Genomic DNA, 12888 nt, shown 5'->3' on the forward strand with positions numbered 1-12888 from the left:
GCATTCTACTCATTCCATCAGACCATTCCCACATGGCAAGTCCAATTGTATCTTGTCTCTTGTCTTTATCCACATTGTTTCTTGACTGGTTACCATCAATGCAGTGCTAATTTTTACTTCACATGCATTGACACAAACCACTTGATGTGCACTGCATAGACATAATTTTTGCCAACTACTGCTGGCTTTCAGTCAATAACTATCTGACAGCCATACTCTGACATAGATGGGAATATGCACAGCACTCGAATGTTTCTAAATTGAGTTTGGGATGAAGAAAGATTCGATAGTAATAGTCACAATATGGTCAGTTGCTTAAACAGTAGGCATAGACTTCAACCTTAAAACCTTGCTAGATATTTGGATCATGTCTCCCTGAATCAAAAATTGACTGAGAACTGTAATTTGAATAAACCAATTTAAAAAAAAAAAGACATTTTTGACATTTAAGACTTCCTTCTGAATTTACAGTTTCCTTACTGAAGTGATCAAGTCACCCTTTGCTTTTATTGAAATCTTCTTTTTATATTTTACTGTGACTGGTTGGTGAGTTTTGAAGAGAAAGAATTTTTTCTCTGTAATCACAGGATGATTTTGTGTCTAATAATCATCATTTTTCCACCTCATCCATCAGCTAGTTCCTCTCAACACCTTTGACTGCACTGGTTCAGTGACAATTACCCAGAGAGGAATTGAATCAAGGTCCACTGGTCCCACATACTAGTTTGGGCCCTATGCAAATAATATTTGTGACAGGTGACGGTGGTATCACTGACGACACTACAGTGTATGCCCTGTAATAACAACAATGGCATTAATTAACTGCTTCCTTCCTACTGCTGCCATCTTCACATTCAGTGTTTCATTCTCTCCTCATACCATGTCTGTGTTGAGGAAAGGTGGGGCTTAGAAACACCGAGGAAGTTGGTTAGGAAGTGACAGTCATCATTACCATTGTTGGATGTAGAATATAGGGTGGTTTTTTTACTTCAATTTTTGCGCTTTTTGCATTGTTTGAGTTCCTAATCTGTGTGTCCTTTTTTCACTGTAGTCATTTTTCTTTGAAAAATGGAAGCATATTTGCTAGGATATTAACAGGGGTTAATTCTGAAAGTGGGAGTATAGATAACTGTTATTTTCTTCTGTGTTTTTATTCAATTTGTTTTATAGTACCAAAAATAGAGAAAATATATTTTTTAAAGGATTCTGCCTAAAATCACACATCTAGAAAAGTAGTCAACTAAGATTCAAATACATAACTATTTGACAATAACACCCATCTTTTTAAAATAATGTATTTATCCCAAAAAAAGTATGCACAGTGTACAACACTTAAAAGGCATAAGAGGGCATTCAGTGAAACTAAATATCCCTCCTATTCTTGTCTCCAAGACAACTAGCTTCCTCTCCAGAGCCATCACTGTCACCTGTCTCTTGGGCAACGTCTAGAGATATAATTTATATAGATGAGCACACAGGGATACATTCTTTTTCTATCAATGGAGCACATAATAATACTGTTCTGTTTCTTTTTTGTATTCCATTGAACAAGTCATCCTGGAAATTATACCTTATTTATTCATATGCCACAGTAAGCCTGCATTATACAGATGTCTGTATTACATGGATGGTCTGTGTTTTATTTAAGTAGTCCTCAGAGGTATTGTTGTTGTCATTGTTTGTCTTTTGAGGGCCGCACCCATGGCATATGGAAATCCCCAGGCTAGGGGTCTAATCAGAGCTGTAGCTACCTGCCTACATCAGAGCCACAGCAATGCCAGATCTGAGCCATGTCTGCAACCTACACCACAGCTCACGGCAATGCTGGATCTTTAACCCACTGAGCGAGGCCAACAATCAAACCCGCAACCTCACATGGTTCCTAGTCGGATTCGTTTCTGCTACGCCACGTTGGGAACTCCAGTTGTTGTTGTTTTTATGGCCATACCTGCGGCATATGGAAATTTCCACAGTCTAGGGGTCGAATTGGAGCTGCAGCTTCTGGCCTACTCCAACAACAACAGCAACACCATATATGAGTCGTTATCTGTGACCTACAGTGCAATTTGTGGCAATGCCAGATCCTTAACCCACTGAGTGAGGCCAGGATTTGAACTGCATCCTCACGGACACTATGTTGGGTTCTTAACCCACTGAGCCACAAAGGCAACTCCTTAACCAGTCCTCTGTTGATGGAATTGAGGTTGTTTCTGTTGCTTTATTATTTCAAACTGCACTTCTATGACTATCCTTGTACATAAAGCATTTCACACAGGAGAGCAGATCTATAGGACAGATGCCTATAAGTGAATTGGCTCTGTTGAAGGGAAGATGCATGAATAATTCTGACAGATATTGCCAAACTGTTCTCCGTAAAGATCGAAGTAGTATATCGAGAGCCTATCCCCCTCCATCTTTGGCAGCACAGTGTGTTATTAAACTTCCTGATCTTTGCTAAGCTGATCATTAGACTGAAGTACTCACTCCCATTAGTCTTAAATTGTATTTCTCTTAAATGAGTGAGGTTGAACATATTTTTATGTTAGGAGCCATTAGTATTTCCTTTTTGAGGAACTATCTTTTATCTTCTTTATTGGTGTTTTTGGCCCTGTAATTATTTGTTATTGTTATGTAGCTATATTTATCTTAAGATACATAAAAATGAAGATTTCTGAGTTCTGTATCTTATTTTAGAAAAAAACTTCCCACTCTAATATTTTTTAAAATCTTCCATAATTTCTTCTAATATCTTCATGGTTTCTTTTTTCAATATTTGGCCCTTTGCTTCATCCAGAATTCATTTTGAAATGAAATGTGATGTAAGAGTCTTTTCTTTTTCTAGATGGCTACCCAGTTGTCCTAAGCACTATTTAATAATCCATCTTTTCTGCAGTGATTTAAAGAGCCATCCTCCTTAGATACTAAAATTCTCCATTTGGCGGTATATTTTTCACCTCATAAGCATTAACTATCCATAATCACGGGCTCAGACTTATGAACCTCACAGCATATTATTTGCAATACTTTTTCAGGTAGGAATGAGGAATTATTTGGAATGTGGGAAAGAGGAAAACTGATCATGTGTTCTCACAGACCCCAGTTTATGAGAAAGTGAGCAAAACTCAGGAATAGACATTGTCAGCAGCACAGAGCACCTGACCCCAGCTTCACCCTTGTTTTGTGCCTCTCAGAGAAAAGAGGAACAGCCCTGGAGTAAGAAGATGGCTTTGCCTTCGTTCATCTTAGAATGAAGTTTCCTTCTGCTGCATACTACTGCCAGTTTAACTGTGCCTTAAATTACATACCAACACTTAAAAAAAAAAAAATCTCCCTGCCTCAGGTACACTCCCCTTGATTATGCATTGCTTGGTGAGCGCCATGAAGTGATCCAGTTCATGTTGGAACACGGAGCCCTGTCCATCGCAGCTATACAGGACATCGCAGCCTTCAAAATCCAGGCCGTCTACAAAGGTTACAAGGTCAGAAAAGCTTTCCGAGACCGGAAAAATCTCCTCATGAAGCATGAGCAGTTGAGAAAAGATGCTGCTGCCAAGTAAGTGTGAGCTCTAGAGATTGTGTTCTCACAACGCAGAGTCAGCAGGGAAGCAGGTACAGTGGTGGGAGTGGCCAGGAGAAGCAGGAGAGGATCAGAAATAATTGTGAGCCTTGTACCCACGTTACCTTCCCCCTTCCGCTCTATCAGTCCTTCAGAGGACTGAGGTTAACAGGAAGGATAAAGACTGCTCTACTTGGTGGCTATTCCTCTAGGTTAGTCCTTGGTGTTCTAACCCGGGCACAGATCACTGCCACACCCACCCATGGCAAAGAATTGGAGGGTGGGGGCGCTACCTACAGTAAGCTTTAACAAAGGGGTAACTGGCCTTCTCACTTTACCTGCCTTTCCTTACACCAATATCTAGCCTACTTTCGCTAGACTAATCCAAGTCTAGTTTTGATTTGATTAATAAATCTGTACTAAATAAGATACTTTAGTTGAGAAATATGGATTGAATTCTTACCACACATACAAAACGCTTGGCTTGAGCCTAAGTAGAAAATAGTAACTACAAGTAAAGTACGTCTTCGAGGACCTCACACGTTTTTGGTTAATGTGCCTATTACACATTGTGATTATTTTACCATAAGTGATTGATTTTAGATTATGTTTTGTTTTGCCTTTTCTTTGATATTCATGTTGGGTATTTTAAATAGCAAGAGAATATTGCATTAGCAGATACAATACCAAAACCTCTGAGAATAAAGATGCAGATGACAGGCAGATCCCAGAGGCATAAATTCCTGGCTGTATCTTGAATGTTTCCAGATCTTGAGTCCTTCCAACTCTTGAATCCTACCATATCTTGCCCACAAGGGGAAAGCGAAAGGATAATAGTTAATAGTTAAAATAATGATAAAAAGGCAGGATAAACCATGTTAGTGAGAGTTAAATACCAGTATATACTGGAACGTTAAACATTATGTCAGTCCTTAGTAGACAAAATTGACAAAAATGCACCATTTTTGGTGACTCTGAAGCTACCGAAGTAGGTAGCATCCTAGAAAATATTATTTTGCAGTCTTTTCTTTTTTTTTTTTTTCATCTTTTTGCCATTTCTTGGGCTGCTACTGCAGCATATGGAAGTTCCCAGGCTATGGGTCTAATTGGAGCTGTAGCCACCGGCCTACACCACAGCCACAGCAAAGGGGGTCCAAGCCGTGTCTGCGACCCACACCACAGCTCATGGCAATGCTGAATCCCTAGCCCGCTGAGCAAGGGCAGGGATCGAACCCTCAGCCTCATGGCTCGTAGTCGGATTCGCCAACCACTGCCCACGACGGGAACTCCTGCTGTCTTTTCTTAATGAGGCTCTCTTCACTTTTACCAAAGATTCTAGTATGAACCCAAAGCCTCCACATGTCGCTTTTTGCAGCCTTCTCATAAAAGTTCTCTGCATGTGAATGACAACTGTAAGTGGGTAATAATATAACAAATTACCCTGAATTGCAAGTAAATATACCCTGCAAGGGAAGGAATATTGTATTTCCAACTACTGATGTTTCCGTAAACTCCACTTTAATGTGTGAGAATCTGTCTTCAGAATTTGGAGTCCTATTTACCCACATACGAGATGAGACTCTACAAAGCAGCGTAACTGACTTTGTCCTCCCAGAGGAGTACTGATCCAGACACATTCCACTACATTATCCGAGAGAGGGGCCCTGGAGTCCTCCTGCGCACACCCACCCCCCCCACCCCACCCCCCACCCCGCCGCCAGACTGTCTTTCCAGTGGAGTAGAAGGTGGGAGAGTGGCAAGGAGACCTGGGTTCACACCTAGCCTTTGGTGTTTACTTGCAATAAGCAGAGCACAGCATTTCTTTCTCTGGGCTTCAGTTTCTTCATCTGTAAAACATGATAGACTAGACCAGTTGATTTCTAGGCACCTCTCCCAGTTCTTTGGAAACCTCCGTCTCCACCATGACTAATCTCAGCCTCCTCTTTCTCTCCTTTGCCTGTGATGCTGCCCAGAGGCTGTATGCCTGGGGCCAAGAGTTCCAAGTCAGTATAGAGCAGGGAATTCAAAATGCACTTGTCGGAAGATCTATTCAAATAACGCTGGGCTTAAATAGAGTAGTAGTCTGTGATATTTTTTCCCCTAACATGGCCCCTCGTAACTCCAAGCCTGGCGGGTTTGAACTGACATGAAGATTTAGGAAACATCTATCTGGTCCAACCTCCATCTTCTACCCTTTCAGTTGTTATCCTGATTTAGTTTCTCTGTTGTGGAAGACACGTCCTCTTTGTTCTTAATTCTTAGCCTCTGAAATGGATTTTTTTTTTTTTTTTAATTTATGGCTGCAAGCACGGCATATGGAAGTTCCCGGACCAGGGTTGAATCCGAACTACAACTGTGACCTGTGCCATCGCTGTAGTAATGCTGTTGCGGAAACCACAAAAACTGTAGCAACGGAAGGAGACAAACAGCACTCGGAGATATGGAAAAGCAAGGTTTATTCAGCACCGGTGCAGGCTCAGAGGAGTCACCTCCAGTGTCTGAGCACCAGGTCTTTGTTCTCAGTAACTTTTATACACTACAAGGTCTTGATTTTCCCATGTAAGCATCCCGGACCTCCCCCATCCCCAAGCAGACTGAGGTTACAGAAACAGAACTGATAAGCAATTCTGGGTACCTAATTAGCAGGGCTGCTGGCTTGCTGATACAATGCAGTGGATTCCATGCAGCGTGGCGCAATGGATCCCGATTGAATGCAGTGGATTCCATGCATTGTTGTTACATTATTACAAGAAGGGTGGCATAGTGATTAGCACAGCTGGAAAGGCTTGCAGCTGCCTTCTTAGCCAAGGGGGGGTTGTTCTTTAGTTAAAACTCCATTTCAATGCTGCATCCTTTAACCCACTGAGCCAGACCAGGGATTGAACCTGCATCTCCACAGCAACCCAAGCCAATGCAATTGGATTCTTAAACCACTGCACCATTGGAGGGAACTCCTGAAATGAATTTTTTAAAACATTTCTTTAATTGAATTTTTATTTTACATTCAAGGATAGTTGATTTACAATGTTGTGTTAGTTTAAGGTATGTAGAAGGGTGATTCGGTTATACATATACCCATTCTTTTTCACATTCCTTTTCCATATAGGTTATTACAGAGTAGTGAGTAGACTTCCCTGTGCTGTAGAGTAGGTCCTTGTTGATTATCTGTTTTATTCATTGTAGTGTGTATACATTAATCCCAAGCACCCAATTCATCCCTTAAAAACACTTTTAAATGGGAGTTGTGCTTACTGCTATAATTGAAATTGCCAAAACTAAAACATGTTAATCTCCTTTATTTTCCTCAGTCACAATCTTTCCTTCATTGTTCTTCATTATTTGAAATAAACAAGTTGTTTACACTTTAACCATCACTTCCTACAGTCTTTGTAGCATAGAACTTCAAGAGAAGTATTTTTTGTGTGTGTGTGTGTCTTTTTAGGGCCATACCCACGGCATATGGAGGTTCCCAGACGAGGGATCAAATTGGAGCTGTAGCTGCCTGCACCACAGCCACAGCAATGCCAGATCTGAGCTGTGTCTGCGACCTACACCATACCCATGGCAACACCAGATCCTTACCCACCAAGCAAGGCCAGGGATCGAATCTGCATCCTCATGGATGCTAGTCAGATGCGTTTCCACTGAGCCATGACAGGAAAGCCTCCAAGAGAAATATTTAAATGGAGGAGAAATTGATTTAATTTGTCTTAATTTTATTTCTCAAAAGTTATTTCTAAAAATCTGAGTCAGTGTTTAATTTTGGTTTTAGTTTTGGTTTTGAGAAACAGAAATCAGAATATTAGATTCAGTCTTTACTGCTGCTGCCTCAGTGACTAACGTGGCCCAGGCACATCCTGTTACTTCACATACCTTTCTCAGTTCCTCATGTTAGGATGGCAGAAATCACCTTCCTTAATGTAAGGATGTGAAAGGAGCTGATTAACTTAGAGTGATTTCTATTTTACTGATAGAAAAATTGGAAGAGAGAGTTTTTGTCATATTTTCTAAGGCATGTTTTTTAAGAAAATACTATTTAGGAAATACCTATAATCCATTTAAAAGCACTTTATAATTCATACTGCACCTCCTATGTTGTTGCCAAAATGAACCTTACTGTAATTTACCTGCCAAAGCACAGAGTTGAATGTAGAGGAAAATAAGACCATATTTATGTTGAGCACTCTTCTTCCTTGAAGCATCCTTTTTGCTCAGATTTTCATTTCATTCTCTCATTTACAATCTCTTCTAAGTTTCTGAACTCTTCCTTCTCATGTCTTTTTAATTTTACCACCTCCACATTGAGGTCAGCCCTGTGGACTTTTATTCATGCTATTCTTTTTTCATTGAAACTATATCTACTCTTAAAACTTAAATTACTTCATCACTGTAGATAACCCCTTCATCTCTCACATCTTGACCTCCTGGAACTCTAATCCCAAATCATCAGTTGCCCACTGGGCATTTCCACTTTGGTATTCTTTTGTTAATTGCCAACATGTCAGATCATTGAATGTTTCCATTTGCATGTCCTTTTTGTCACTGTCACTTCAGGCTCACTGTGTGAACCTTATGACTCATCACCACAACCTCTCTTGTCGCCTCCTTATTTCCCTGATAGTGCTGCCGTCACTGATTCTGCTAATTCCTCTTTTGAAATGTCTTTTGCTTCAGTTCTTCTGTCCCACTGCTCTATACAGGCCATCCTTCTTGAAAACCATCCGTAATGCTACTGCAGATCCTTCAACAGTTTACTTCCACTTGTATCTCCAAGTCTCATTCTTCTCCACTAGTCCCACCTCCCTCCCCTCACATTTGGTCATCCTGAACTTTCTTCACTTTCTCACTTACCACTTTCCTTGCACACCACGCTCTCAGGAGACCTGACCTTCTTTCTGGCTAGCGTATGAGATTGAATGTGTCTCTTAGAGTTACATAGCCAAGTCCAGCTTGGGTCACCCAGTTCAAGCTCTCGTGATGCCAAAGTCCCTTCCACAGGAGGTTGTTCCATGTCCTGATAAAAATCAAGTGATAAGGAGTTCTATGCCTCTCAAGCAGCACATTGCATTAGTGGGTGTTCTGTCTGACAAGTTATTTTCCTACCTTTTGGTCTTCAGCTAACTCTTGAAGCAAAATAGTCTGCATCCTTTTCTGTAAACCAACTTTCAGATTATTAATGAAAGTGCTCATGATATTCGTACTCCTACCCAGCTCTCTTTCTCACTTTATAATAGATCCCCTTGCAGTCTGCAGTCTCCCCAGTTTGTCAGTGTCTTTCTTCAGGGTTGACCCATAAGTCTGAACCTTCTGCTCATACAATGGTCTGACCCAAGGGGAAACACTGCCATGATTCTACTCCATGCCATTCCACTTCTCTGAGCCTCAGTTTCTCATCTGTAAAGTGAAGGAAGATTTCTTAATCCAGGATGGGCTTTGGGGCTCCATGAATGCCCTGAAACTGTGGGCAGCATTTTGTCTGTCATGAGCATATGTGCATTTGGGAGGCGGAAAGGATATATAGATGTTATCACATTCTCGAATAGGGTCCATGAATCACAGAGAGATTTTTTTAAAAATTGGACTAAATGATATCTGAGCTTCCTCCCAGCTCTAACATTCTATAAGGCAAAGGTCCTAAAACACACGACATTTTCTTATTCCCTTGAGAGGAAGTCAAAGACCAAATATTACTAAGCCTGTTATTCAGTGACAGTGAAGAGACAGAATCTGACAGACTCCCTACATTCAAGGCAATACCAATTGAAAAGGTTAGAACTAAACCTTTTCTGTCTTGTGAGGTAATGTTTCCTCTCAACAGAAATGTTCCAGCAGAAATTGAATTATCATCTCTCCAAGATAATATATAAGGAATTTTTAAAAGTATATAAAGAGCTGATCACTCACATCTCTTCCAAGTCAAAGATGCTGTGAGAGTCAGGTTGCATGTCTTTGCTCATGCTCTCCTGTCTGCCTGAAATAACCTTCTCTCACTTCCCTTCTTTCTCATTTTGACATTGTTTCCATGTAGGCTTTTTTCCCTTCCAGTTTAATTAGTCTCCCATGTCCTCCCATTGCACTGTGTAGATACCTTTTTTAGGACACATCACATCTAGAACTCACTATCTGCAAGAGTATATGGGTCTGATTCCCAACTAGATTGTCAATTCCTTGAGAGCAGGATTTGCATTATGGACCTCTGTACTTCTAGTACCTTAGAGTTTTTAACATATAGTGAGAATTTAATAATAAATGTTCAATAACTGCTTCTTTAGTGGATCTAAAACCCTACCTAAGATATTCATCATTCTGGGCCTTAGTTTCCCCCCCTGTCAAATGGAAAGGTTGGACTAGATCTTCTCTGAGGTCTCTGACCACTTTAGCTTGTTCCCCTTATTCAGGCAGCAAACACATTTATGTACCATTTATCCTCACAGTGCATACTGGCACTTATTTATATATTTGTGCCTTTGGTTTTCCAACTCCCTCCATATTTATCATCAGCAAATTACGTTTGACAGGCTTGTGATTTTAAAAAGAAACGTGAGAACAAAAGGTTCACCACTGCATGTACTTGAACATTAAACCCACTATGTAGCCTCCCCAGAGAGTTATATTTCCTCAGTTTTGAGAAAAAATTAATTCTATTGGACTGTGCAGGAAGAAGCAGGTTCTTTTCCATTCTGTGAGCATTCAGGTTGCCATTGCCATGAATATAAAACCTCAGAGAGGTTTGAGAGATATGATTAAAATGACCTGCACAGAAAAAGGAGTTGAATGGTTTCAACAATGAACATTTTCTAAAAATATCATCAGGCCCAGCCCTGTGGGTCTTAGATGGCAAGGCACTCATACCACACCTCTATCCAGATCCAGTCACAGCTTAACAGTTTTACCTGTTAATAAAAGTACCAATGAAAGGGTTCTCGCTGTGATGCAGTGGGTTAATGATCTGGCTTGTCTCTGTGGAGGCGCCAGTTCAATCCCCAGTCTAGTGCAGTGGGTTAAGGATCCAGCATTGCTGCCGCTGTGGCATAGGTCACAGCTTATGCTTGGATTCAGTCTCTGGTCCAGAAACTTCCATATGCCATGGGTGTAACAGAAAAAGAAAAAAAAGTAACAATGAAGAGTTCCTTGGTGTCTCAGTGGGTTAAGAATCTGACATTGGCACTGTTGCGGCTTGAATCACTGCTCTGGTGTGGGTTTAATCCCGCCCAGGAACTTTCACGTGCCATGAGTGTGGCAAAAAAAAAAAAAAAAAAAAGTAGCAGTGATTACTTATACTGATGTAGTGCTTTATAGCTTACAAAATTCTTTTAATGTTTTGTTTTTTTTGTCTTTTTAGGGTCCCACCCTCAGCATATGGAGGTTCCCAGGCTAGCTGTCCAATTAGAGCTGTAGCCACTGTCCTACACCACAGCCACAGCAACACGGGATCCAAGCTGCGTCTGCAACCTACACCACAGTTCACGGCAACACCGGATCCTCAACCGACTGAGCAAGGCCAGGGATCGAACCTGTGTCCTCATGGATACTAGTCAGTTAACCACTGAGCCACAATAGGAACTCCATACAAAAGTCTTATACATTAAATCCCTATAGTAAGCCAACAAAGTAGACAGAGCAGCTAACCTTAAACTCATTTCACACATGGGAAAAATAACACAGAGAGGTTAATTTGCCTGAAATCACAGAGCTTGTAAGGGGAGAGTTGGCATGCGACTCAGTCTTACCGTAAGCCAGGGTTCCTACCATAGGAATGCTTCATAGGAATCATACCTCCAGCCCCGCTTATGTAGAGGCTCTCTCCAGATGCCAGCACCGTCTGATAGGTCAGCATGGAACAGCTCTGCTTCTTTTTTCTGACTTATTCCCAATATATAACTGGTGGTGGTGGCAGAACCAGGCCCCCAAGTCAGCTTTCATCCAGTGCTTATTCAGCTGTGCTATGTCATTCCCAGTGATTGTTAAGGGAATGGTACCAAGCCACCAGCATCAATTCTACAACACAGTTCAATAAAGATCTCATTGCTCTCAAAGCTAACGTAGTAGAGCACACCATTATCCTCCTAAATCCTTGAGAAAGTTAAGAAAATTAGTTGGCTGCAAGCCTACTCCAGGACTATAAACACAAATGGCATTAGGGCAAAGCCAGGTTAAATCAGTACAACAGCAGAAAACACTAACTTGACCTCCTGTTTTGTGCAAACCATTTTAATCACATCTTTCAAACCTCTCTTAGTCCTGAATTCATGGTAATGGCAGCTTGAATACTCCTGGAGTGAGAATGATCCTGCTTTATTTCTGCAGTGTCTCACAGAATTAATTTCTTCTTGTGAAAACTGGGCAAATGCAACAGTCTATGGAAACCACATAGTGGGATAGGGAAAAAAACAAACAAACAAACAAACCCATCAACTTCCAGGACTCAAACATTCCAGGCCCAGAGGCAGGTCTGTGCTGTTTTGTGCAGATGGATGCATCCAGTGCAGAGTTGCTGAAGCCATGGGATATTCAAGCCATTGAAGTAACTGCCCTTGATCTGGTTCCCTGTACATCAAGCAATCTTTTGATCACTTGGTTTCTTATCGATCCTTTCTGTATAGTTGTCATCTAGGCTACTAATCTGTAGAAGTCCCTACTCTTGGTTCTTACATCTGGTTTGGGAGGGCTCCAGGGTATGTCTCTGGATATACTCACAATAGCCCTTCAGAGATTTGCACCAACAATGTGTTTCTTTTCTTTTTGTTTTCCCTGGGAGAAACAGCCCCTATTCCTTCAGCTCACCCACTGGAGACCTTCACTCTGTGGTGCACAGGGCCCAAAGCAGAGGTTGTCAAAGATGGGACCCCCAGTTGGCTTTCTCACCTTCTTATGCTACGAGCCTCTGGGCAGCTGCAAAAATTGCTCTAGAAAAGACAGTACAGGAGTTCCCTTCGTGGTGCGGCAGAAACGAATCTGACTAGGAACCACAAGGTTGTGGGTTTGATCCCTGGCCTCGCTCAGTGGGTTAAGGACCTAGTGTTGCTGTGAGCTGTGATGTAGGTTGCAGACGCGGCTCGGATCTGGTCTTGCTGTGGCTGTGGTGTAGGCTGGCAGCTACAGCTCCAATTCGACCCCTAGCCTGGGAAGCTCCATATGCCGCGAGTGCAGCCCTAAAAAGACAAAAGACAAAAGAAAAGAAAAGAAAAGAAACAGTACAAACCAGACTAATTGGCAGCCCATCAAAAGCTGTTTTTTGCCTGATTTCCCTTAAAACAATTGAAAAAGATGAGAGGAAATTGTAGGACTATTTTACACATTAAGATTCTGCCATATTAATAAATGGCCTGCCA

The 12888-nt window shown here is 41.4% G+C and overlaps 1 protein-coding gene across 44 annotated transcripts in view; it reads left to right on the forward strand.

The window, feature by feature from the left end:
• INVS (inversin) overlaps positions 1-12888 on the forward strand; it is a 160290-nt gene that overhangs the window by 102896 nt on the left and 44506 nt on the right. For all 44 annotated transcript variants that reach the window (XR_014824714.1, XR_014824684.1, XR_014824677.1 and 41 more), the window contains one exon: positions 3341-3553. Coding sequence is in view for 30 of the 44 variants with exons in the window: in XM_084990979.1 (XP_084847105.1) it covers positions 3341-3553 (213 nt within the window). In the remaining 14 variants the exon portion in view is untranslated. The remainder of the gene's footprint in view (positions 1-3340; positions 3554-12888) is intronic.

Source organism: Sus scrofa, chromosome 1 (genome assembly GCF_054392235.1).
Source record: "Sus scrofa isolate SSC_HxYL_T2T_F1_AM1 chromosome 1, Sscrofa_HxYL_maternal_Yorkshire_Landrace_v2.0, whole genome shotgun sequence".
In the NCBI taxonomy this organism is placed as follows: domain Eukaryota; kingdom Metazoa; phylum Chordata; class Mammalia; order Artiodactyla; family Suidae; genus Sus; species Sus scrofa.